Source organism: Capra hircus, chromosome 29, assembly GCF_001704415.2.
Source record: "Capra hircus breed San Clemente chromosome 29, ASM170441v1, whole genome shotgun sequence".
Taxonomy (NCBI): Eukaryota; Metazoa; Chordata; class Mammalia; order Artiodactyla; family Bovidae; genus Capra; species Capra hircus.
Window position 1 is genome coordinate 29,063,235 of NC_030836.1, and position 26,889 is coordinate 29,090,123.

The window sequence follows — 26,889 nt, forward strand, 5'->3', positions numbered from 1 at the left end:
CGCAGTCCATGCGGTTGCGAAGAGTCGGACACGACTGAGCGACTTTTCACTTTTCACTTTCATGCATTGGAGAAGGAAATGGCAACCCACTCCAGTGTTCTTGCCTGGAGAATCCCAGGGATGGGGGAGCCTGGTGGGCTGCCGTCTATAGGATCACGCAGAGTCGGACACGACTGAAGTGACACAGCAGCAGCAGCAGCAGCAGCAGCAGCAGCAGGGATGGTGTGAAGGGAAGGGGGACATTGGATGGATGAACTGATGAGAATGTGGGGTTGGGAGGGTACGGACAGACGGGGGTCCAGTTTTGGACATGTTAAGTGTGAAAACTTTAAGATCATTAAGGGTGGATGAGCTGGAGAAGGAAATGGCAACCCACTCCAGTATTCTTGCCTGGAAAGTCCCATGGACAGAGGAGCCTGGAGAGCTACAGTCCAAGGGGTCACAAAGAGTCAGACATGACTGAAGCGACTCAGCATACACACAGGGAGGATGTGCAGTAGAAAACTGGAAATATTAGGATGGGATCCAGGAGAGAAATTACAGAGCTGAAAAAGGAGCTTGAATCATCAGGGTTTGAGTAGTAGTTAAGCCTCTGAAGATGAACGAACCTGGCCTGGGAAAACAAACAGAGAAAGAGCAGGGATTCAAGGGCAGCTCCCTGGAGAATGCCAGCGCTTAAAGAAAGTGCAGCCAGCACGGCGGAAACCTAGAGAGTCTTGAGCAAAGCCAGGGAGGCCTCAGCTGATAGTAGTGGGGGCCTTGGGATGGGAGATGAGTGAAAATAGACCTTTCTCAGGTTGACAGTTAGGAGGCCACGGAGGGCTGCGGCAGGAGTGAACTCAGCGTAAAAGCAAGGTAGGGATGGGGTGGCGGACCGGTAGAGGGCTGAGGGGCACGTGAGCATGTGGCCCAGGTGAAGGAGTTTGACGTTCGGAGCTCGAGATGGGGATGCAGGGGTAACAGGAGGAGGAGACAGAGGTAGAGGGTTTTTTAAAAATAAGTTTTATTTTATTTTGCTGTGATGGGGAGGTTTTCGTTGCTGCAAGGGCTCTCTCTGGTTGCGGAGAGCCGGGGCTACCCTCGAGCTGTGCTGCGTGGGCCTCTCACTACAGGGGTTTCTCTTGCTGTGGAGCACGGGCTTTGGGACATGCAGGCTTCAGTAGCGGCATGTGGGCTCAGTACTTGTGGCTTTTGGGCCCTAGGTCACAGGCTCAGTAGTTGTGGCGCACGGGCTTAGTAGCTCCGTGGTATATGGGATCTTCCCAGATCAGGGATCCAACCTGCGTCTCCTGCATTGGCAGGCGGATTCTTTACCACTGAGGCACCACGGAAGCCCAGAGAGGGTTTTGCTTTTGTTTTAGGTACAGGGGGAGTTGAGTCTAAGTCAAAGGGAGTGGAGGAGGGGGAGAGATGGAAGCAGCAAGGTAGGGGGATCAGTCACTGGTTGGGAACAACGCTGGAAGGGTGGGTGGGGACCGGTGTCCTCGTGGTAGAGGGGGCTGGAGGGAGCAGGACTGGCAGGTGAGTGAGGAGGTGGCAGGTGGGCAGCCTCGGATTTCCGCCCAGAACTGAGGGACACGGGCGTAGATTGTGTGACTTGCTCAGGGTTTCTGAACCAGTAAGATCGCAGCCTATGCTTCTGCCCCACTGGTTTTCCCATCCTTCTTCTCAGGAACATTAAGCCACAGCCCTTTGATGGGCCCAGGGGCTTGGAGAGACCTGGCATCAGGCCGTGTCTGTGGGTGATGCCCAGTCCTGTTCCTCTTGGTATAGCAGGTGCCTGCTGAGTGCTTGCGGAGCATGTGAGGCTGCCAGGCTCCCAGGGCTGCGGGAGGCCCTCAGTCCTTCCCCCTCATCCCCCAGGTGTGCCCTTCGGCCAGTCCAAGGCGGGGCCCAGCATCTCTGCAGGCAGGGACACCGTGGTTCTCAGCAGAACACGGGGAGGGCACACGGTGTTCTGCCTTGGGGTCGGCTTTACCTGACTGAGCTGGATCTCCCTGGCAGCTGGTGGCAGGCAGAGGTTGCTGCGCCTTGGACGTGAGTGGATCAGATTCCTGTTCCCCTGCTCAGGTACCCTTCTGTGACCTTCCTCATGGCCTTTTGTCCCCAGGAGCTGTCAGGGATGGGGGACAGCTGCTGGGAGAAGGCTCCGAGTGGTCTTGAGGCAGCAGCCAGCCCAAGAAGCCTGTCTTCCTAGAATCCTAGAGGGGCTGAGCCTTCTCGTGGCTTGGCCAGCCAGGGGAAGGCATGGGCAGATGGCATCCCTGGTTGGTTTCTTGGAGCAAACCCCAGAACTAGCCAGTCTACCTAGCATAAATTTAGGAAGAAAGTGTAGACCTGTACTAGGCAGGAGGTTCAGAAAAGAGTAATTGTCTTGTTCCTGGGGACCCGTCGTCTCCGACCAGCAAAGGTCTGCTCCATTGAGGACGGCTGAGACCTTTGACTTTCGGTGACCGCGGAACATACTCTCTATAGTGTTCTCCATCTTGGCTGCATGTTCAAATCACAAGAAAGGCAAGGGTTTTGTTTGTTTGTTTTTTTGCTGGCCAGTGCCTGGGCCCCATCCCTCAACCAATTAAATAAGACTCTTGGAAAGTGGGGCCCAGATATCAGTAAATGCTTTAGCTTCTCAGGTAACTGCCCTGTGTATCCAGTGCTGTGACCTCCCAATAAAGGGAGTTGGAGTGCGATGTGCTGATTCGTGATCCGAAAGGAAGAGTGAGGGCTCAGAGGGTGGGAGAAGGTGCGATTCACAGTGTAAAGAAATGGGCGAGCCTGGAGGATCTGGTTTCGAGCTTTGCAGCTCAGAGCGTGGTCCCAGTCTAGCAACAAGCACCACTTGGGACCTGGTTAGAATGCAGACTCACAAGACCCACTGAGTCAGAATGCACGTGTTGAAGATTGAGAAGCCTGCTTCCGCCATTATCTGGACCAGTGATTCTCAACCATTGACTGGGTTAGAATCACCCCGGGTGCTTGAACAAATTCCAGTGCTGGGCCAAATCAGTTCTGTCAGAATTCCCAGGTAGGGAACCCCAGATACTGCAATTCTCCTGTTCAACCAAATTCAAGGATATCCATCTTGACAAGTGCTTTTCAAACTTGACTGTGCGTGTGAATCATCAGGAAATCTTTTGCAAATGCAGGCTCTGATTTGCACATCTGGGTGGGACCTGAGACTGTGTGTGTTAGTCACCTAGTCCTGTACGACTCTTTGTGACACCATGGACTCTAGCCTACCAGGCTCTTCTGTCTATAGGATTCTCCAGGCAAGAATACTGGAGTGAGTTGCCATTTCCTTCTCCAAGGAATCTTCCTGACCTAGGGATGGAACCTGGGTCTCCTGCATTACAGGCAGATTCTTTACCATCTGAGCTATAGGGAAGTCCGACTTGAGATTATGCATTTCTAATAAGGTCCCTGATGAGGCTTAGGTTGTGGATCTGATAAATATTGATATAGTGGAATCACAAGCATTTGTAAGACCAACCTCCCAGTTTTAAAGCTGAAGAAACCAAGGGTCAGAAAGGGGGCAGTGACTCCCCCAAGATAACCCAACATGTTATTCATTCAGTACTTGCTGAGCACTGGCTGTGCTGGATGCTGAGGCTTGAGCAGGGGATAAGACAGACCCGATTCTTCCCCTCCCAGGGCTTATTTGCAGTGGGGAAGACAGACAGAGAGCAAGTAATTAAACGAATTTCTGATCAGGAGAAGCGTGTGAAAGGGATGATGTGGTCGGGGATGACTTGGCAGTTGCTTTGGATGGATTGGAAGGCGGGCCACCCTTGGAATAGCAGTAGGTCTTGACTTCCACTGGGGTCTGCTGATGACAACTCTAAAGCTTTTCCTTCCTGGACAGAGCCATCCTCCAACCGCCCTGGGACTCAGAGATGGGCCCGCCTGACCCTGCTGAGAACATCTGACTCTGGTCCACACCCCTCTCCTCTTCCCCCATCCACTTTCCCTTCCCCTTGACATTCTCATTGCATGTTTGTGGGCTCAGGGTGGAGCCTGGGGAGTGTCCCCCTCCCCCGCCCAGAGCAGAGCATCGACTCCTTAATAGAACAGCATTCAGGATAATCGATTTATGGTTTCTAACAAGAACCAGATCTCGTCCCAATGTGGGCCCCCACCACTGAGAAATCATCTGAGATTTTTTATTTATCTCCAAGAGAGCACAATCATGAGGGCTTCTCTTCCTTTCCTTATCTGTCAGAAGAATCAGTAGGGCTGCTTGTGGAAATGCCCGTCCCAGGTACCCCAGCTGGCTGAAGCAGTCTCAGGAAAAGGCCCTGAAATCTGTGTTTTTCGTATGTGGCTCTCGTGATTCTTATGAACCAGATCACTGGGGGAAGTGAAAGTGGCATGGAGAGAAGAAGCTGGCGCCCTGTGTCCCGTATCTCTTTCGTGTGGCTCTTGGAGCTGCAGAAATGAATTCCCGGTGACTCAGAAGCATGGCCCTTGGCTGGATATGTGATCAGAAGGATGTCTTTGTGTGTGTGTAGCAACGCACCCCGTGCTGTCCTCACCTTGCTGGCCTCTGCCCTTACCTGAAAGGGTCACCTGTCTCCTCTGTGACCGACCAGACCCTTCCCGCTGCCCGTGTGTGTGTGTGTGTGTGTGTGTGTGTGTGTGTGTGTGTACGCATGCAGTCACTTCAGTTGCGTCCAATTCTTTGCGACCCCATGGACTGTAGCCCTCCAGGCTCCTCTGTCCATGGGGATTCTGCAGGCAAGAATTCTGGAGTGGGTTGCCATGCCCTCCTCCAGGGCATCTTCCTGACCCAAGGATCGAACCTGCGTCTTCTATGTCTCCTGCATTGCAGGCAGATTTTTTTTACCACTGAGCTATGAAGGAAGCCCCTCCTATTCTCTGTGCTCCCATTAAAACAGTCGCCTCCACTGCCTTCCCCGGTGCACCTGGGCAGTGAAGGCTTGGATGCCGCGTGCACCCAGCCAGAGTCTAGAAGGGCTACAGGAGGCCTCCTGGACCATCTGGTGGCCCCCACCCTCACCAGGGTGTGGTCCCAGTGGACCTATTCGGGTGGAGTAGCGGGAGCTTGGTGATGGAGGGGTGGGTGGTGGCCAGCACCAAGGGAATGCCTTGAATGTGCAGAAGAGATAAACTTCACTTCACTTGTGCAAATGTGAATCATACCCTTGTACCTTTGAGCTTAGCTTTCATGTAGAAAATGGGTGGATGTACATCTGTTTCCTGGAGCTGACCCTTCTGAGGTCAAACCAAGGGAGAGGACAGTGAGGGCAGCCGCGCCTGGGAAGCTGGGGTGGGCCGGTCTGGCCTGGGATGGAATCTGAGTGGTGGGATGTGGTTTCCCTTTTTGGGGCATAAGATCCCTCTGGATCCCTGCAGTCGCCTTTGAGGGGTTAGGGGGACATCCAGAGTGAGGAGGGCTGCCCCCTGGATGGCCTTGCAGCTGTGTGCTTCCTGGAGGTGGGAAGACGCAGGCTGTGGGTGTGCCCTGGTCCAGTGCCGAAGCCAGAGCATTCACGACACTGACCGCACACCTGTGACTCCTGCCTCCTAGGTGGCCCGAGGCAGCCGGGATGACAACTCTCCCCAGGAACCCTGGCAGCTGAGAAACATGATCAGCAAGTCCCGTGAGTGTTCACCAAGAGCTCCCCCGCCCTCGGGGGTGGGCTCCCCGGAGGCAGTCTTCAGCATCTTCCCTCAACCCTCCCGGGGGCTGTGGAAGGACAGATGGGGAGCTGGGGGCACCTCTCTTCCTCTTGAAGGATGGCAGACCTGCTCAGGTCCAAGCCCCAACCCAGAGAACTATGGCCGAGCAGGGGCCTGCCCTGAGCTGGGGTTGCGGGAGCCCCAGGTGGGGCAGGTGGGGCAGGTGGGGCAGGTGGGGCAGGTGGGGCAGGTGGGCAGGTGGGGCAGGTGGGCAGGTTGCCTGGGGCCATGCCTGCCTGTTCCTGCCTCCAGCTCTTGTGCGCATTCGCCCGCAGGCTGGAAGCTCCTGGCCATGCTGGCTCTCTTCCTGGCTGTCATGGTGTGGTACTCGATCTCTCGAGAGGACAGGTACATTGAGCTGTGAGTCGTCTTTCATGTTCTTCTGTGGGTTTTTTTTTTTTAGGAAGGGGGCTCAGGGATGGAGTGTCATGGAGTGGGGACCTAGTGGTAGGGAGGAGGGTTCAGAGAGCCAGGGGGTGCCCTCTATGCTGGGATGGGTCCCCAGGTCTCTCACCCAAGGGGTTTAGGAGAATGAAGAGCTGGGTTCGCAGTGATTTGGTTTCAAGGTGGGACTTGGGCTGAGATGATTCCAGCCTGTGAGTCACTCTCCAGGGCCTTGGAGCCTTCATGCCCTGGGAGGAGGTGGGGGCTGCCTGAAACACTGGCCCCTGGGCCTGGGAGGTCTGACTGGAGCTCCTATCTCCTCTTCTTTCTGTCTCCAGCTTTTATTTTCCCGCCCCAGGGAAGAGGGAGCCATGCCTCCAGGGTGAGGCGGAGAAGATGGTCTCCAAGCTCTTTGGCAAGTAAGTATGTGAAGTAGGGGGTGGGCTGAGTACAGCTCAGTTCAGTTCAGTCGCTCAGTCGTGTCCGACTCTTTGTGACCCCATGAATAGCAGCATACCAGGCCTCCCTGTTCATCACCATCTCTTGGAGTTCACTCAGGCTCACGTCCATCGAGTCCGTGATGCCATCCAGCCATCTCAGCCTCTGTCGTCCCCTTCTCCTGCCCCCAATCCCTCCCAACATCAAAGTCTTTTCCAATGAGTCGACTCTTTGCATGAGGTGGCCAAAGTACTGGAGTTTCAGCTTTAGCATCATTCCTTCCAAAGAAATCCCAGGGTTGATCTCCTTCAGAATGGACTGGTTGGATCTCCTTGCAGTCCAAGGGACTCTCAAGAGTCTTCTCCAACACCACAGTTCAAAAGCATCAATTCTTCGGCGCTCAGCCTTCTTCACAGTCCAACTCTCACATCCATACATGACTACTGGAAAAACCATAGCCTTGACTAGACGGACCTTAGTCGGCAAAGTAATGTCTCTGCTCTTGAATATACTATCTAGGTTGGTCATAACTTTTCTTCCAAGGAGTAAGCGTCTTTTAATTTCATGGCTGCAGTCACCATCTGCAGTGATTCTGGAGCCCCCCAAAATAAAGTCTGACACTGTTCCCACTGTTTCCCCATTTATTTCCCATGAAGTGATGGGACTGGATGCCATGATCTTCGTTTTCTGAATGTTGAGCTTTAGGCCAACTTTTTCACTCTCCTCTTTCACTTTCATCAAGAGGCTTTTTAGCTCCTCTTCACTTTCTACCATAAGTGTGGTGTCATCTGCATATCTGAGGTTATTGATATTTTTCCCAGCAATCTTGATTCCAGCTTGTGTTTCTTCCAGTCCAGCATTTCTCATGATGTACTCTGCATAGAAGTTAAATAAGCAGGGTGACAATATATAGCCTTGACGTACTCCTTTTCCTATTTGGAACCAGTCTGTTGTTCCATGTCCAGTTCTAACTGTTGCTTCCTGACCTACATACAGATTTCTCAAGAAGCAGGTCAGGTGGTCTGGTATTCCCATCTGTTTCAGAATTTTCTACAGTTTATTGTGATCCACACAGTCAAAGGCTTTGGCATAGGCAATAAAGCAAAAATAGATGTTTTTCTGGAACACTCTTGCTTTTTGCATGATCCAGCGGATGTTGGCAATTTGATCTCTGATTCCCCTGCCTTTTCTAAAACCAGCTTGAACGTCAGGGAGTTCACGGTTCACGTATTGCTGAAGCCTGGCTTGGAGAATTTTGAGCATTACTTTACTAGCGTGTGAGATGAGTGCAATCATGCAGTAGTTTGAGCATTCTTTGGCATTGCCTTTCTTTGGAATTGGAATGAAAACTGACCTTTTCCAGTCCTGTGGCCACTGCTGAGTTTTCCAAATTTGCTGGCATATTGAGTGCAGCACTTTCACAGCATCATCTTTTAGCATTTGAAACCGCTCAATTGGAATTCCATCACCTCCACTAGCTTTGTTCGTAGTGATGCTTTCTAAGGCCCACTTGACTTCACATTCCAAGATGTCTGGTTCTATATTAGTGATCACATCATCATGACTATCTGGTTCGTGACGATCTTTTTTGTACAGTTCTTCCGTGTATTTTTGCCACCTCTTCTTAATATCTTCTGCTTCTGTTAGGTCCAGACCATTTCTGTCCTTTATCGAGCCCATCTTTGCATGAAATGTTCCCTTGGTATCTCTAATTTTCTTGAAGAGATCTCCAGTCTTTCCCAATCTGTTGTTTTCCTCTATTTCTTTGCATTGATCGCTGAAGAAGGCTTTCTTATCTCTTCTTGCTATTCTTTGGAACTCTGCATTTAGATGCCTATGTCTTTCCTTTTCTCCTTTGCTTTCTGCCTCTCTTCTCTTCACAGCTATTTGTAAGGCCTCCTCAGACAGCCATTTTGCTTTTTTGCATTTCTTTTCCATGGGGATGGTCTTGATCCCTGTCTCCTGCACAATGTCACGAACCTCATTCCATAGTTCATCAGGCTCTCTATCTATCAGATCTAGGCCCTTAAATCTATTTCTCACTTCCACTGTCTAATCATAAGGGATATGATTTAGGTAATACCTAAATGGTGTAGCGGTTTTCCCTACTTTCTTCAATTTAAATCTGAATTTGGTAATAAGGAGTTCATGATCTGAGCCACAGTCAGCTCCTGGTCTTGTTTTTGCATAGAGCTTCTCCATCTTTGGCTGCATAGAATATAATCAATCTGATTTTGGTGTTGACCATCTGGTGATGTCCATGTGTAGAGTCTTCTCTTGTGTTGTTGGAAGAGGGTGTTTGCTATGACCAGTGCATTTTCTTGGCAAAACTCTATTAGTCTTTGCCCTGCTTCATTACACATTCCAAGGCCAAATTTGCCTATTACTCCAGGTGTTTCTTGACTTCCTACTTTTGCATTCCAGTCCCTTATAATGAAAAGGACATCCTTTTGGGGTGTTAGTTCTAAAAGGTCTTGTAGGTCTTCATAAAACCGTTCAACTTCAGCTTCTTCAGCATTACTGGTTGGGCCATAAACTTGGATAACTGTGATATTGAATGGTTTGCCTTGGAGACGAACAGAGATCATTCTGTCATTTTTGAGACTGCATCCAAGTACTGCATTTCGGACTCTTTTGTTGACCATGATGGCTACTCCATATCTTCTGAGGGATTCCTGCCCGCAGTAGTAGATATAATGGTCATCTGAGTTAAATTCACCCATTCCAGCCCATTTTAGTTCGCTGATTCCTAGAATGTCGACGTTCACCCTTGCCATCTCTTGTTTGACCACTTCCAATTTGCTTTGATTCATGGACCTGACATTCCAGGTTCCTATGCAATATTGCTCTTTACAGCATTGGACCTTGCTTCTATCACCAGTCACATCCACAACTGGGTATTGTTTTTGCTTTGGCTCCATCCCTTCATTCTTTCTGGAGTTATTTCTCCTCTGATCTCCAGTAGCATATTGGGCACCTACCCACCTGGGGAGTTCCTCTTTCGGTATCCTGTCACTTTGCCCTTTCCTACTCTTCATGGGGTTCTCAAGGCAAGAATACTGAAGTGGCTTGCCATTGGAGTAGGAAATCATGCTGGAGATCACGGGTCAGGTGAAGCCAGTGAGGGCAGGGGAGGCCTTGGACGTGTATACATGATATTAGTCTGTGGTCTGACCCTGTTTCTGGAATCAAGATTAATCAGTTTCTCATCCCCACCCTGCCTTCACCTCTGCACAGCTACTCCCGAGAACAGCCTTTCTTCCTGCAGCTTAAAGATTATTTCTGGGTCAAGACCCCATCTCTCTATGAGCTGCCCTACGGGACCAAGGGGAGTGGTAAGTGCCTACCTTGGGGAGCGGGGTGGGTGGGAATGGTGGCCTCACCTTGGCCACACTACTTCTCATTCTTTGCCATCCACGGTCCCAGCACCCAAGTTCTCAGCCAGGCTCAGACACTGGGGTCAGGGGAGGGAGGGCTGGCAGCCTTTGGAGAGGTTGCTGTTGTCATCAGCCCCGTCCAATCTGGTCCTTTTGCAGAAGATCTGCTCCTCCGGGTGCTAGCCATCACGAGCTACTCCATCCCAGAGAGCATCCAGAGGTAAGGAGACACGCCTTCCTGCCTCAGTGAGAAACAGTCATGGTCCAGCACCTCCCAGTGAGCCTGCGTGTCTCCAGGGAGGTGGGGACACCGGTCCCCATGGCAACTGAGCCTGGGTATCACGTTGCTAGAGTGGGCAGAGGTTGCTGAGGGTATTGCCGTGGTAACAGGCTGGCCTGGGGGGCAGTCGGGGACTCTGAAATGGGATTGCTTTACAGTCCTTCCCAGGCATCTTCCCTCCTCTCCTTCTCTCTCTCCTGTGCTCTGCTCAGCTTTCTCTCCCTTGAAAGCCCAGGGCTGCAGAGTTAGCATGACCAGGAGCAGAACTCTTTGGAGATACCTGGTCCATGTAGGGGGCTTCCCAAGTGGTGCTAGTGGTAAAGAACCTGCCTGCTGATGCAGGAGACTTAAGAGACATGGATTCCATCCCTTGGGCAGGAAGATCCCCTGGAGGAGGGCATGGCCAGCCACTCCAGTGTTCTTGCCTGGAGAATCCCATGGACAGGGGAGCCTGGTGGCTACAGTCCATGGGCTTGCACAGAGTCGGACACAACTGAAGCGACTTGGCGTTTGCACAGTCCATGGGAAGCAGGGGCTGAGGGGGCCTGGGGCAGATGGGGGCAGGAGAGCGAGGTGAAGCTGGAGCAGGGGCTCCTTCTGGGTCTCATCACCCTGTTCCCATGGCAGCCTGAAGTGCCGCCGCTGCGTGGTGGTGGGGAACGGGCATCGGCTGCGCAACAGCTCACTGGGAGAGGCCATCAACAAATACGACGTGGTCATCAGGTCCGTATGGCCGCCCTTCCCTCTTCTGTCTGGGAACAGACCAGCAGAGCTCAGGGTGACGGGCATCCTCCTCCCCGCCTCCCAGGTTAAATAGCGCCCCGGTGGCTGGCTACGAGCAGGATGTGGGCTCCAAGACCACCATGCGTCTCTTCTACCCTGAATCTGCCCACTTCAACCCCAAAGTGGAGGACAACCCCGACACACTCCTCGTCCTTGTAGCTTTCAAGGCCATGGACTTCCACTGGATCGAGAGCATCCTAAGTGATAAGAAGCGAGTACGTGGGGAGACTGGGAGGGGAGCAGTCTCGGCCTGTGGTGGGGGAACGCTGCCCGGGTCAGGCCCTCCTGCTCCATCACGTGTGCCCCAAGATCCCCAGGAGCCAGTGAGGGTGAGGCGTGAGCTCAGTGTTCTGCCACAGCGGTCAGGCAACAGCAGCCCAGGGCGGCCCAGTGAGAAGCCTGGGAGCAGAGGGACCAGTCTGTTATCATCTCCAGGTGGGGGCAGGTTAGAAAAGTCGAGATCTCTGTCCTTCTAGGCGGACACACCCCAGAAAGTCCACTCTCTCTCTTTGCCATTGGTTGAATGTTGAACTGTCCACCTGACCATTATCTGCCAGATGCTGACCTAGCCCCTTCTACCTGTGTGGACGTCATTGGGAGTGAGCAAGGTTTAGACCCTGTACTCTCCACACCATGTCACCTGGCCTCCCACGGGGACTGCCCCACTCCCCTCCCTCCCTGCTCCTCCCCTCTGGTCCCCACTCCCACCCCTATGGACCCCTTTCCCTGGAGGAGCCCAGTGGCTGGACTTGAGAAGCAGGTTTCAACCCACTCCCCTCTCGCCTTCCGTCCCCACCCGCCTAGGTGCGAAAGGGCTTCTGGAAACAGCCTCCCCTCATCTGGGACGTCAACCCCAAACAGATTCGGATTCTCAACCCCTTCTACATGGAGATCGCAGCTGACAAACTGCTGAGCCTGCCGATACAGCAGCCACACAAGATTAAGCAGGTGGTGAGGGGTTGCGGACGGATGGGGAAGCCAGAGGGCTGGGGTCCTGGGTGGGAAGTAGCTGGGACTTCCAGAGGCTTGGGGAGGTCTGGAGGACCCCAGACGAGGGGAGAATACCAGTGGAGAGGGCCGCGCACACCTGTCTATAACGAGAGACTGGTACACCGATGTTTACAGCCGGGCAGAGTTCGTACTCTTTTTTTTTTCCTTTAAAAGAACAAATGGTAAGTTTTGTCTTTTTTTAAATGTATACTTTTATTTGTTTTTGGCTGTGCTGGGCCTTTGTTGCTGCCTGGGCTTTGCTCTCGTTGTGGTGAGCCAGGGGCTACTGTCTAGATGCGGGACGCAGGCTTCTCATCCAGCGGCTTCTCTTGTTCCAGAGCCACAGGCTCTAGGGCGCTTGGGCTTCAGTAGCTGAGGCATGTGGGCTCAGTAGTTGCAGTTCCCAGGCTCTAGAGGACAGGCTTGGGGATTGTAGCACACAGGCTTAGTTGTGGCGAGGCATGTGGGATCTTCCCGGACCAGGAATTAAACTTGTGTCTCCTGCTTTGGCAGGCGGATTCTTCATCACTGAGCCACAAGGGAAGCCCAAGAGTGCAGATTCTTGAGATGCCCAGAGGCATCGCCAAAGTGGGGCATCAGGGGAGGGTGTTTTTACGGCTTGGGAGCTAGAGTTAGAGGATGGTTTTGGCAGGCACTGATCAGAATCTGTACACTGGGGATTTACTGGGACAGGCAGTAGTCTTTTTTTTTTTTTTTTTTTTTTGACTATGTGGCTTGTGGGATTTTAGTTCCCAACCAAGCATGAACCTATACCCCCAGCAGTGAAACTGTAGAGTCCTAACCACTGGTCAGCCAGGGAATTCTGGACAGTCAGGAGTCTTATTTTTGGAAAGTGAAAAAGTGAAGTCGCTTGGTCTCCCGCATTGTAGACAGACACTTTACCATCTGAGCCACCAGGGAAGTCCTATGAAGCCCAGCCCAAATCCTTCGGTTACTATTTGATCACTTTATCTGTGATCTGATCTTGGAACTTATTGGTCTAAGGGAGTTAAAAGAATTGCAGTTGGTCCTGTATACCATGGTTTGCTAGGTGTGGCAGTTTGGGGAGGCAGGGTGCATCGGCAAGTTATGGTTTTGGTTTTGGCTCTCTAGTGGTCTCTGGCTGACCACTAGAGACCACTAGAGTCATACTGGGTAGCATCTCAAGCAGGTACTTCCTCATATCATTGAGCCCTTGGGTTGTGTGGGGTAGGAGACAGAGGTAACTGTCAGACAGAGAAAGGACTCAAGGTGCTGCCTGCTGTATGGCCTTGGGCCAGTCAACCACTTAGAGGCTTTTTCTTATCTGAGTGGTGGGGAAATTATCAGTACTGACCTTTCCAATAGCCATTCTGGGATTAAAAAAAAAAGTTACGTAACGTGCTTATCATCAAGATTGGAATACTGTGAATGCTCAATAAATATTAGCCAAATTTTGAATAAATGATTTTATTCTTTTTTTTTTTTGGCTGTGCCACATGGCTTGCGAGATCTGTTTCTTGAGCAGGGACTGAACCCATGGCATGAGCGGTAAAGAACCCATCTGCCAGTGTAGGAAATATAAGAGATGTGGGTTCGATCCCTGGGTTGGGAAGAACCCCTGGAGGAGGAAAAGCCAACTCACTCGGGTTATTCTTGCCTGGAGAATCCCGTGGACAGAGGAACCTTGTGGGCTACAGTCCATGGGGTCGCGAAGAGTTGGATGCGACTGAATCGACTTAGCACACATGCATGGCAGTGAAAGCTGGACTCCTAACCACTAGGCCATCGGCCACCAGAGAACTCCCTATGATTTTATTTTTTACTGAATATCTATTATGATTCAACTTCCTGTGTTGAATGCCTGCTTTCATGACGGGTTAGCACCAGGCCCCAATTTTGAATACACGGGGAGTAAGACATGCTGTTTGCACTAAGGAAACTCAGCCTAGCAGAATAAACACACAGGTTGCAACCTGGAGTGGCAAGATGCTCTAGCAGATTGTTCCAAGTGCTGTGGGGTCTTGGAGGAGGGGTAGACCTCTGCTTGGGGCTCTCCAAAGAGGTACCATCAGAAGAGGTGAGACCAGAGTTGGGCCTTAAGGGGTCATGGGGCCCAGGGAGCAGACACTTGGGGAAAGGTATTTCATTCGCCAAGACCAAGCAGCACCCCTGGCACTGAGCTCTAGGGCACGTGGAGGTGGTTGGGGGACAGCAAGGAGGAATTTTATGCCCCTGATGGCAGAGGGTGAAGGCTAGAGGGAGACACCAGAGCTGAGGACTGGAACCTGGCTTCTAGCAGGGGGAAGAAGAAATGGATGGTCCCGACATCCGTGTTGGTTTCCTGTCACTGCCTAACAGATGACCACAGTTTAACAGCTTAAAACAACACCCATGTATTGACTCATAGTTCTGGAGGTCAGACGTCCAGTACAGCATGGCTGGGTTCTCTGGTTAGAATATACAAGGCTGAAATCAAGTTGGCAGTCTGACTGCGTTCTTGTCTGGAGGCTCAGAGGGGAAATCTGCTTCCAAGTTCATTCTTGTTGTGGGAAGAATTTGGTTCCTTGTGGTTGTAGGACCGAAGTCCCCATTTCCTGGCTGGCTTTCAGCCTGAGGTGGCACGCTCAGCCTGTTAAGAGCGGCCCGCATACCTTGCTCTCCGGCCCCCTCTATCTTTAGGCCAGAAATGCATAGTAAATCCTTCTTGTGTTTCACATGTCCGACTTCCTCCACTGCCGACCTCTAGACCAGGATGTAAAAGCTCATGAGAAGAAGTCAAGCCCAGCAGGATTGTCTATCTTCCAGTCCTCTGTGCCATATGAAGCAATCTAACACAGCGTAATATATCTCATCATTTTCATAGGTTACACACACTCTCAAGGGCAAGGGTCATTGGTGGTCATCTTAGAATTCTCCTGCTATAGCACTGATTTTCGGAGAAGGCAATGGTAACCCACTCCAGTGTTCTTGCCTGGAGAATCCCAGGGATAGGGGAGCCTGGTGGGCTGCTGTCTGTGGGGTCGCACAGAGTCGGACATGGCTGAAGCGACTTAGCAGCAGCAGCATTGATTTTAAGGTGAAATTGAAGGCTGTACGATAGTTCCAGGTTTCCAGCACAACTGGGTGGATGGTAATATGTTTAACAACGACAGGAATACAGGGGGATAGGAGAGTTTGACTAGTTTAAAAAGTCCATGTCCAGGCAGAGGTGCTAGAAGGTGATGAATGTGTGGTTTGGCAGAGGTCTGAACTGGTTGAGATAACACAATGGCGGTAAAAGCAACAGGGCTGAAACGGAAGGCTGGGGCAGGAAGTGACAGATAGGAGAGCTCAGAAAGGGGCCCTGGGGGACACCTGGCCTTGGGGGGCCTGACAAGATCCGGGGAGTGGCTTGTCAATGGGAGTGGGCACTGAAGTGCTCTGGAAGGCTGGGGCAGGAAGTGACAGATAGGAGAGCTCAGAAAGGGGCCCTGGGGGACACCTGGCCTTGGGGGGCCTGACAAGATCCGGGGAGTGGCTTGTCAATGGGAGTGGGCACTGAAGTGCTCTGGAAGGCAGGTCGTCCCAGCCAAGAAAGAGGATGTGTGAAGTTAGGCTATCGGGTGACACATCCCCGTGGATGAGTTAGGGGTGGAGAAACAGATCTTCATAGCAGCCCCTACGGTGGGGGCTGAGGGAGGTACTGCTGACCCCACTTCACGGAAGGCAGAGCCCACCCTCGTGAAGGGCACACAGCCCGGGAGTGTGAGCGCCCCGGGGCTTCCGGGAGAGGTAAGCTTCTCCAGGATGGAGAGCAGAACCTTTCTATTCCCGGAGGGACTTGTTTAATAGTTTTAAGCCTCAGTTCCCCAGCTGTATACAATGGGGCTAATAAAAGTATCGATCTCAAAGTGTTTTTGTGAGGACTGGATGAGAGGTGGTGCAGTGGTCAAGAATCCCTCTGCCAAGGCAGGAAATGCGGGTTCGATCCCTGGGTTGGGAAGATCCCCTGGAGGAGGAAATAGCAACCCACTCCAGTCTTCTTGCCTGGAGAATCCCATGAACAGAGGTGCCTGGTGGGCTGCAGTCCGTGGGGCCACAAAGAGTTGGACGCAACTGAGCGAGCACACACAGATGAGATGACATAAGGGTAAGATAACAGTGTCTGGCACACAGCAAGTGCTCCAAAAGCCATAGATATTATTATTATTGTCATTACCGTCATTCTGTAATCATCCCCAAAGGTCTGAGCCCTCCCCAGATGTATTAAGCTGTATTATGCCATATGGTAGGGATGCCCTGGTAGCTCAGCTGGTAAAGAATCCACCTGCAATGCAGGAGACCCTGGTTCGGTTCCTGGGTCGGGAAGATCCCCTGGAGAAGGGATAGGCTACCCACTCCAGTGTTCTTGGACTTCCCCAGTGGCTTAGACGGTAAAGAATCTGCCTGCAATGTGGGACACCTGGGTTTGATCCCTGGGTTGAGAAGATCCCCTAGGGGAGGGCATGGCAACCCACTCCACTCTTCTTGCCTGGAGAATCCCTATGGACAGAGGAGCCTAGTGGGCTACAGTCCTCAAGATTGCAAAGAGTTGGACACACTGAGTGACTAAGCACAGCTTCAGCATGCCATATGGTAGTCATGAGCCACATGTGGCTATTTTTTGTTTTTTTCGGCTGTGTCCCATGGCCTGTGGGATCTTAGTTCCTCGACCGGGAATCAAACCCAAGCTCTTGGCAGTGAGAGCTCGGTCAGAGTCCTAACCACTTGACCACCAGGGAATTCCCCACAGGAGGCTATTTAAAATTTAGTTTGAATTGAATCAAATAAAAAGTTCAGTTCCTTAGCTGCATGAACCCCACGTGGCTCGTCGCTGCCATATAGGACAGCACAGATGAAGAACATTTCCATGATACTAGAAGGTTCTGTTGCAGAGCGCTGGCCTAGAGGTGCTGAAAGACTCTGGCTGCCTCTAATACCTTGCCCACCCCTTGTCCCTCAGAAGCCCACCACAGGGCTGCTGGCCATCACCCTGGCCCTCCACCTCTGCGACCTGGTGCATATTGCTGGCTTCGGCTACCCAGACGCCCACCAGAAGAAGCAGTCCATTCACTACTATGAGTATATCACACTCAAGTCCATGATGGTAAGTGGCCCCTGCTGGTGAACTGGGTGGGGCCAACTGGCCTGGGGACACGAAGTGAGTGAGGGTGGTGCTGGGGGCCCAGAGATGGCTCACCTGTGAGGTCACACAGAGAGAGGCATCTGGACTCCCAGGCCAGCATCCTCCACATTCTGTCTTCCTCGCGAGAGCGGCCTGGGGAACAGAGCTCCCAGGTGTGGGGTCACGGGAGGCCCAGAGAGCTGCCTAGAAGTCCCTCAGTTTGCTTCCTTGGCTATCTCCACAGTGGTCAGGCCACAATGTCTCCCAGGAGGCCCTGGCCATCAAGCGGATGCTGGAGATCGGAGCGGTCAAGAACCTCACTTACTTCTGACTCGGGCAGGGGCTGTTCCCATCGGCTCACCCTGCTGAGCGGCCCCGGTCCATGCCTCTGGGGGTGCCGGGTGCCAGCCTGGCCGGCTTGGACTCACCTTCTCCTGTGTGGGGAGGGGGCCAGGTCTGAGACGAGGCCATGCCCCTGATTGCTCTGGTGGAGGCCAGATGGAGTCAGGGTGGAGGCCCTGGGGCAGGAGGGGCTGCGCCTGGGCATGGGGGCTTGCTTCTGTGGCATCCCCTCTCTGCCAGTGCCGGGAGATTATTTAAGGGGCTATTTAATTAAAGGGTAGGAATGTGCTGTGGGCTGGCCCCATGGCATCCAGAAGAGGGGGCATATGACAGTGTTCTGCTCACTTCTGACACAGAAGTGATGCACCCACTACGGCCTAGGCCCAGAGCGGGCCTCCCAGGAGGGTGGTGCCCCACGCCCCACAGAGGGGCTGCTCCCTCCCAGCAGGCATGGGAAGAGCACTGGCGCAGGGGCTCCATGGTGGAAGTGACCTAAAGTAGGTTACAAATTATTAAACTATTTTTCCTAAAACAGAAGCAGCTGTGATACTCTTTGTCCTTTCGGATTGAAGAAGACGCGGATGGGGAGCGGGCCACAGCGGTGGGCCCCCTCGCCTGGTAGTGGGCAGGCGGGCCAGGGTTATTTGGAAAGTCATTGTTTACTGAATACGATGCTTGGGTGGTGCCAAGTCATGCATTGTCATCCTGGCATAGCAGGCAAGCGACTGGTGCCCAGACGGCCCTGTCTGCTGGACACCTAGCCTGGCTCTGCATCCTGGTTTACTCTCCAGAGGCAGGAGGGGCAGCACCCTCATTCCCCTCCCTCCCTCTCCCTCACCAGCCTTGTTTCCAGAATCACATGTTGGAAGGTGTGTGTTTGAGGACAAGGGTGGAGACAGACAAAGAAAGCCAAGTTTCCTTCTCAGATTAAGTGGGAATCATAAAATAGAGTTTACAGAAAGTCCTGCCAGGGGCCCAGGCAGCCAGAATTGGGATGGGCAGGGCACGGGTGGTGTCTGAGGGCTTGGCAAAGCCTGTGAGCAGTCGATGGGCCAGGCGATGGAATGATGGAATGCTTTTGTCCTCCACCCCCTCTACCCCGGCCCAGGTTTTTATAATTGTGATAGCCCTGCTGTCTGCCGGTCTCTGCCCGGCTTTCTTTCCCATCTTCCCAGACCCTGCTAAGCTGCCAAGTGGGCTTCCTGCCACTCTCCCAGCTGTGCCTTTACATCTGGAGCCAGGAGGGAGAGCCGGACCTCCCCCAGAAGGAAGGGACTCACAGCTGTGTTCCTGGCTTTCTCGGAAAGAGTTGCAGCCTTGAGGTTTTGAGATGGCAAGGCTGGGACAAGACAGATAAGGAGGGGCAGAGATTTCGGAGGAGTAGAGGACCATGGCAGGGGATGGACTTGCTCTCTCAGAAACCTGGCAGAACCCCTCTGCTAGCTGCTGTCCCCCCAGGGGTGAGAGCAAATAGGGCCACAGCCCCAGGCCCCCTCCTTTCTCCTCCACATGGGCCAGCTTCGTCTCCAGGCTTTGTCCTGGGGAGCCTTGCTGACCCCACCGGGCTTGAGTGTGTGCAGGAACCTCAGCTCCGCTTATTCCTGGTGCCTCTTTAGCTGTTGCTTGTGAGGGTTTGCATGGGAGTGTCCAGTTCCCCGTGCAGGCCATTGAAAGTGGCTGTCAGCACGTATGATCCAGCTGTCCTGGATTGGGGCCACTGCCTGTTACTGGATGTGCCTAAACTCGAGCCAGAAACCAAACTCATACCCACTCCCCCCCCCCCCCAAACTCCACACACACACACACACACACACACACACGTGTGTGCGCGCGCGCGCATGTAGACACAGGAGCGATTTACATTTTTGCATGAAGTGTGTGATGCCTACACACAGACAGTCCCCCATGATTACATCCACACAGGAGTGTGTATGGGAAGTGGGTGTGTATACCCCCCAAACTGGCCATTGCGCCCTGGGTGGGGGTGTCGGCTGAGCGTTCTCTGGGGTACCCCAATCCCAGGTGGACAGAGGCAGCACCAGGGGCCCCAGAACAGGCAGTAGAGCTTTGATGAGGAGTTGATGGATAGTTCTGAGAAAGGGGCTGCCATCCTTCAGTTAGCCTGACCAATGTGGATGAACTGCCCGCCAGCCCACCTGCCTGGTCCTGATTAAACCGGCCCGGAAAAGGGGACAGGAGAGACGCAGGGCACGGCAGAGGGGAAGCACTTGACTGCCGGCCCACAAAGGTGGGTCCTCCACCGGGCTTGCCACTTAATTCTGTACGACCTTGGGCTGATCATTTCTCCCCGTCTGTACTCTAATTCCTACATTCCTTGAAATAGGAGGGAGGGTCCAGCCAATGAGGACCACCTGTGCTGAATCATCTGGGTGTGATTTAAGAATGCAGATTCTCCGGTTTTACCCAGGCCCCTGGGGATGGAGCCCAGGAATCTGGAATTTTAACAAGCACCCGCAACCACTGCCGCGGTAGTCTAGACTACAGATAATCTCAAGGGCCTCTTCCAACTGAACGGTCTGCGTGCAAAACCCAGGCTAATCCCCGGTGCCCTTGAGCCGCGTTAATTACGCGCACGCGCGGTTTTGTCCTGCGGGCGGGGGCGGAGGCCGGTGCGGCGCACGCGTCCTCAGGCCCGTGATCGCAGGGCAGGGGCCGCCCGGGCAGAGCAGCGCCCTACCGCGGTGCGCCCGGGGGCCTCCCGGGGTGCTGAGAGGCCGGCGCCTCCCTGGCAACCGGCTCCGGGCCTGGCAGCGGCCGCTGAGCCCGCGCCCGTCTGTCTGCCCGGTTTGCAGGCGAACCACGGTTTTTTCCAGGGGGCTTGTCTGAACTCCCGCCGGGGCTGGCTCATGTGACCTACGTTGATGTCACCGCCCAGGCGGGGGTGACACAGACTCTGGCGGCGGGCCATCGGAGGAGATCCGCCCGGTGCGGTGTAGACCATGCGCCCCATCTCTCCGCCACAGAGGCCTGGAGAAGAGGCGGAACAACCAGCTCCACCTCCTAGCTGGGCAAGACAGAGCATGGGTCTTTAGTCCGTCATCACGTCGAAATGATGTTCTGTATTCACATCAAGTGAAAGTGCTGAACACTTCGGGTTTTTATTGACACTTTCCAAGGATATGAATACATCCAATTGCCTTCCCCCGGAGACTGGCCAGCAGCCTGCGAAAAGTTTGAACTCGGAAGCGGTTTTGTCTGTGAGGCAGATAGGTGTAAGCCCACACACAAAACCGTGCTCTGTCACGTGACCTGTAAAATAGTGATTACGCATGCCTGTCCCACAAGGAGGTTTTAAGGATCTAGTGGGAATATGTCTGGAAAAATATCAGGTCGACTGTAAAGTATGATATCAACGTTAGATTGGAAAGCTACTTTTTGCATGATGGAGAATACCTGAAAGCATATGAAACAGGTGAGGTCCATCTGGAAGGTCAAACGTACGCCCAGGTAGGGCTAGTTACAGGAAAGTGTTTGTCTTCAAGTCACCAACAAGCTCAGCAGAGGAAGGTAAGAGGTTGATAAGAGGACTCAAATGCAGGCTTCGCAGAAAACAGCAAAGAACTGTGAGTTCAAACTGCTCTCTGGCAGTGGTTTTCAGATTGAAGTCAGACACCCGCAGGTGCTTTTGGAGAAAGGTGTTTCTTGGGTGGCATTATCTGTTTCTATGGACATGAGTTTGAGCAAACTCCAGGAGATTGTGAAGGACAGGGAAGCCTGGTATTGCTGCAGTCCATGAGGTTGGAAAGAGTTGGCCAGGTCTGAGGGGTAAACAACAGCGTTTCCATGGCAGGCAGCCTACCAGGGCAGGTTGCTAAACAAAGGTTGAGAAGTACATCTTAATAGTTGGTAAGCTCTCTCCAAACCATCTGACTGTTTTGATGTTCTAATTATAGCTTCAGAATATTATCTGTTAGTTTTGAGCATTTCCTTGGTTTTGTACCGGATGTGATTCCAGGAAGTCTTTCCAACTTAAGAGTTTGAGGAGGGATCTATATGTGTGTATGTCAGTGGTTAATACACTGTTTTCCTGACCAGATCTTTCTTAGTGACTTGACCTCTCTTGTTAAGATTTTATGGGGATTCTGCACTTGAGAATTGAGGCAGGGAGATGAAACTTGGGTCTTATTAGATGACAGATTTGGGGGGCCCTAATGTATTGGGGGCTCCCCCTCTTCAAGTAAAGGGAATGTAGGCAGCTGGGAGCAAGCTGGGGAGACTGCAGTCCTGTAAAGGAGGGTTAGCACAGAGGATTTGGCAAAAGGCTTTAGGAAAAACAACTCTGGGAGCCAGATTTAAAGTACTGCACCCCTCAGCAGAGACTCTGTTTCCTCTCAAGAATCTTGCAAGACTGGCAAGATTGAACTGGTGGAGGGAATGATAGGAGTCACCCCAGGGAGCTGAAGTTGGAATTACTTAACTAAGCTGTTCCAGAACTGTTATTCTGAGGTTTCCTAAAACATCATTTATGTACATCACCAACTTTAATGCTTAAGGAGTGTCTTCACTTGCCTAAAAATGTGTTTCTCTCCTAAAGAAAAATATCAACAAGAGGACAAGTTACAGTCTGGTAGGGAGATTCTTTCCAGTTCTGTGTTTTTTTTTCTGTACATTTCTGTTCTTCTTGTAGCCCTGCGTGGCAAGAGAACTAGAGACAATTTTAACTAAAAGTCAGATAGGAAATTCTCATCTGAAAATTCTGCTGTAGAAGCCCTGAATGTTTATCTGTATCACTTTATCACTAATGCCTTCTCCATTCAGTATTTCTCCCAAGTGCAGAGCCCACTAATGTCGTAAATTGGTCTTCTAATCCTTGGGCAGCAAGGCCCTGGCCCCTTAATTTCTTTACAAAGGTGATGAAGGTGGTATCTTGAACTTAGTTCCCTTGAACCCGTGTTTGCTTAGTTGAGGATGACCTTTGCAGGGATAAATCCCTATATTCAGCTTTTATCCTGAGTGGCACTCCTCCTCTTGTGTAAGGAGGAGTAGATTTCAGGTAAGGTCTAGTTAATAAGACCCCAGTTCTCCCTAAGAAGACCTGTTTCTTGAGACTTTACATACCTTGTCTTTGAACCTTAGTACTTTAGATTCACTCCAAAGAAAACAGCTATAGAGAAGCATTATGTGACTGTTCTCCTAGCTTTCCAAGGTTATTTCCAAGGGCCATAGTTTGAGAAGGAACGGAAGGAAGTTCCTTTGTGTGGGCGGGGCTCCCTGGTCGGTGCGCACAAGGGAGACATTTGGCCCAGGGATTGAGGCTGTCCCAGCCCTGTGGGTGGGCTGAGCCGGCTGGCCCAGGGAGGAGCTCTGGGAACATGGAATGGCAGGCAGATACAGGCCCCAGGGATGCAGACCAGAACTCAAGGATGGATCTCGTAAATGCCATGTGTTCACAAAAGGCCTTGTAAAGATGACGGCTGTGGTAGGTATGAAACCACAGGACCTGTGGTCCAAAAGCTTTCAGTACATGTCCGAGATTTCACCAACAGAGAGGAGGAAGAGATGGAGCCAGGAAGAACAGCAGTTAGAGAGGGAAAGAGTGGACGGGCCTCTTCCTGCAACACAAATGTGTTCATCTAGGAAAATAAATCCTTATGTTTAGAAAGATGAGTAGCTTGGGATTGTCTCATTTTTCCCAACTGATGACCTAGTTAGGAAAATGGAAACACAGGGGGTTGGGGAAAAGATGAGCCTTACTGAATTTGAGAAGTAATGTCAAAGCAACGGAGTGTTTGATCAGGGACTCTCAGAGATTTGTAGTTTTGATGCTGAAGCTGCAAATGGCCGGCCTGTGGTTACAGCTCTTAAAAACAGCTTCCGTGAGAGGCTTCTTTAAAGGGGAAGTAGACATCAAGATTTAGTTGAAATGTCCTCGGTTTATATCTAAATGTTCATGTTTTTGAAATAAACATCTATATGCAAATTAGGATCATTTTTATTTAAATATTTATACTTTTATTTCAACAAAGAGTTGATTTTATAGGGAAACTTCTAGAAGAAACTAATTACAGGACACCTCCCTCGTTCTTTTTTCTGGTGGCATCACACGCCATGCGCTGTACCTGGGAAGGGCTGGCGGGACTCCTGGAGTGTGTACCTGGTGGTTTCAGTTCTGATCGTGTCATAATAAAGGCCATGTGCCCCGTGTATACCCCTCCCTCACCCCCATGTAGGAAGTGAAAAGGAATTTTTGTTGGCTCCTTTTCTCCTGAGAAATCTAAAGCCGCATTACATTTGCTGTTGTTTCCCGTGTTCCCCTCCACTCTGGAAGCTCCCAGGCAGCTGCAAGGCCTGTGCCTTTAGAGTAGCTGTTTTAGTCCTCTCCATCAGAGATGGATTTACTATGGTGCCCTGGCGCTTTGTATGAGACCACCTTCCATTCCATGAGAATTGAAGACATGGTGGAAATAACCCTGGGCTCTCCAGACTGATAACGAGCCTGAGAGTTAGAAACCGGGCCCTCAGCCAGTGACTCAGAGCCAATAACGAATTGTAAAGCTATCGGAAAGCTGGATCCTGGCCTTGGGAATGGGGCATGTGGGGGGGGGGGGTTGATTTGATACACAGAAGCACTTTCCCAGGAAGTTGCTGTCTCTCCAGGTCATTCGGGGACTGAGGGTGGAGGATGCCAGTCCTGCTTTCCTACTGGAGCTGCAGCCTGCCCTTCCTCTGCCCACCCCCGAGTGGGTCCTTGCTTATGGCCTTCAACACCGGCCGTTTTCTAGGATGAAAGTGGCCTTGGGCCTTTGCTGTGGATGGAAACATGTCACAGAGGAAAGCATCTGTGTTTAATCTCACGCACGTCGCTTGTTAGCTCTGTGACCTTGGACTGGTCTTTTGGTTTCTTAAGCCTCACTCCCTTGTCTGTTAAATGGTGATACTTTGTAGAAATGCAGGAATTAAATAAGATTACAAATGTAAAGCACTCATTTCAGTTGATGTGAGGTCACCTGCAGGGAAATTCAGGGCTTCCCACTGACTTCCTTTATTTTTTAACACTTCCCTTTACCAACTCTTTTGCCTTTCACTCCTGCATGAGAAGTAAATGGGGCCAGAGGGGTAAAAGGATGTGTACAGCTCAGTCCAGCATCCTTCTCAGTGCCTTGGCGATAGAGCTTACTGATTTCACCTACCTGTGTTCTTCTCTTTCACCAGGGCCTTAAATGTGATCGCGTAACCTTTCAGTGATTCTCTGCTGTGTTTCTGCCTTGGAGAGGGTTCAGGGGGTGGCCCCATGTAGCCAAGTCTTCACTGTGCAGCCCCTTCTTATGTGATGTCCATAGCCCCACCCTAGGAGTGTCTGAGCCTCTGAGGGAAAAGAGGATTCTGTTCTCCAGAAGATCATATTTCTTCTCAGGTTATTTTGTGCCATAACCTTGGGCTCCAAGAAAAGAATGGGTACCTCCATCCTTTTAGAAGAACTGTATATTAGGGGTGGTGATGATTGCACAGGGTATAAGGGGCAAGGTAGTCTGTGGTGAATATTAGAAGGTCAATTTTCCACCCGCCTCCAAGGTGGGGAAGAGAAGTGAAAGGACAGGTCATCTTAGGTCATCCTCGTCCTGTTCTAGCACACCAAGGCATTCTGATTTGATCTTAGACCCTTATTCTTTAATAGCAAACTGCCACTGCTAAGTCACTTCAGTCGTGTCCGACTCTGTGACCCTGCAGACGGCAGCCCACCAGGCTCCCCCGTCCCTGGGATTCTCTGGGCAAGAACACTGGAGTGGGTTGCCGTTTCCTTCTCCAGTGGGTGAAAGTGAAAAGTGAAAGTGAAGTCGCTCAGTTGTGTCCGACCCTCAGCAACCCCATGGACTACAGCCTACCAGGCTCCTCCATCCATGGGATTTTCCAGGCAGGAGTACTGGAGTGGGGTGCCCTTGCAAAGGCAAGACATATATGGGAAAGGAGACCTGTGGGGTTAGAGGGCTTGTGGGGTTAGAAGACTTAGAGGGCTTCCCTGGTGGCTCAGTGGTAAAGAATCTTCCCGCCAATGCTGGAGACACAAGTTCAATCCCTGCTCCGGGGAGATCCCACATGAAGCCCATGTGCCACAAGTATTGAGCCTGTGGTCTCGAGCCCTGGAACCACAACTGCTGAGCCCGCACGTGGCAAGTACTGAAGCCTGTGCAGCCTAGAGCCCTTAGCCCACAGAGCCCTTGCAACAAAAAAACTCGCCGCAGTGAGAAACCTGTGCCAGGTAACAAAGAGTAGCCCCTGCGTGCCACAGCTAAAGAAAAGCCTGCACAGCAATGAAGACCCAGCAGAGCCAAATAAATAAAATTTTGAAATGTTAGCAATTATTGGGGAAAAAAAAAATTAAGCTGGAGCCCACAGGAATCTGTGCTGGGCCAGAAATGGTACCCTGGTACCAGGAGCAAGCTGTGGGGCTGGGATGTACACTTACATTCTTAATCAGTTTCTGCTCCCTCGGGCGTGGGGGCTATAAAGGAAGATATAAAGGAAATGGGAGGTTCTGAAGCAATAGGAAATATGGTGGAAGCAGATAAATCCCCTGAGTGGAGATGCTAGGAAGGCTATGCAGAGAATCTGTGGATCGAGGCCATCCAAGGAAGCAATGGTGGAGAGAAGCAGCCTTTCGTGATGAAGGTTCCCATGATGGGTAAGGACTCCAGGGAAGGCTGGAGGAGAAGCTAAAACTTAGGAGGAAACTTAAACCTTCAGGACAACATGGCTTCTGCAAAGCTCACATTCTAATTTGGCCCTGTTTATCCATGCCAGCCTGTCAGCCATCACCACGCCAAGCTTTCCACCCAAACAAAGCCATTCTTAGAACATCATTTGAGTCTCATAGTGTTGGGGTGCTTGGTGGCACAGGCTCTTTGAAGAGGGCCTCCTCCCCTGAAGCCCCAATGGAGGGAGCTGGCCTTGCAGAATACTTCCAGAAGAAAGGCCCCGAAGGACCCCACGAATGCCCCTTTGCCCCTGAGCTGTATCTGGCATGCGTCAGGTGGTTGGTGAGGCCCTGCTTTTGTGCGCCCTCTGGGTTGGGCACTTCCTAGAGGAGTCTGCCTCTAGGTCTTGTTGCCATTGCAACCAGAGCTCTCCACTGCTTGGGAAAGCCGAATGAAAGCGGGCCAGGAACCCTGGGTTCCCAAAGCATCCTCTGAGTTCTTGGGGTCTCCCCTTGTCTCAGCAGGAACAAAAGAACAGAATGGATCTATTGGAGGCAGGGCCCCTAATGTTTATTCTCAGGTGGCAGGTAGGCATGAGGAGCTGATTTGCATCCTCTGGTGCCCCTGCAGTTGTACCGAAGACAGGACCACGGTTCTGTGTGTGCCTCTAGGCTCAGCTGAGAAGGCAAGTCTCATCACTTGAAAGGCCTGCTTGCTGGTCCCCTCAAACCCCATGCATCCCCAAACAGTCTCTCCAACCGTTGTGTAAAGAACCCTGACCAGAGCAGCTCTCACACTCCTTATATTGACTCTGAA

The 26,889-nt window shown here is 51.9% G+C and overlaps 1 protein-coding gene across 2 annotated transcripts in view; it reads left to right on the plus strand.

Annotated features, from left to right (window-relative positions):
- Positions 1–17,956, plus strand: part of ST3GAL4 (ST3 beta-galactoside alpha-2,3-sialyltransferase 4) — a 43,051-nt gene extending 25,095 nt beyond the window's left edge. Inside the window, exons 2-11 of one of the 2 annotated variants that reach the window (XM_018043216.1) lie at positions 5,549–5,621; positions 5,976–6,060; positions 6,423–6,503; positions 9,760–9,857; positions 10,059–10,119; positions 10,807–10,902; positions 10,988–11,177; positions 11,767–11,910; positions 16,916–17,059; positions 17,322–17,956. In XM_018043216.1, coding sequence (XP_017898705.1) covers positions 5,606–5,621; positions 5,976–6,060; positions 6,423–6,503; positions 9,760–9,857; positions 10,059–10,119; positions 10,807–10,902; positions 10,988–11,177; positions 11,767–11,910; positions 16,916–17,059; positions 17,322–17,408 — 1,002 coding nt within the window. In that variant the 5' untranslated portion in view covers positions 5,549–5,605 and the 3' untranslated portion in view covers positions 17,409–17,956. The remainder of the gene's footprint in view (positions 1–5,548; positions 5,622–5,975; positions 6,061–6,422; positions 6,504–9,759; positions 9,858–10,058; positions 10,120–10,806; positions 10,903–10,987; positions 11,178–11,766; positions 11,911–16,915; positions 17,060–17,321) is intronic. The other variant, XM_013975832.2, reaches the window with a different exon arrangement.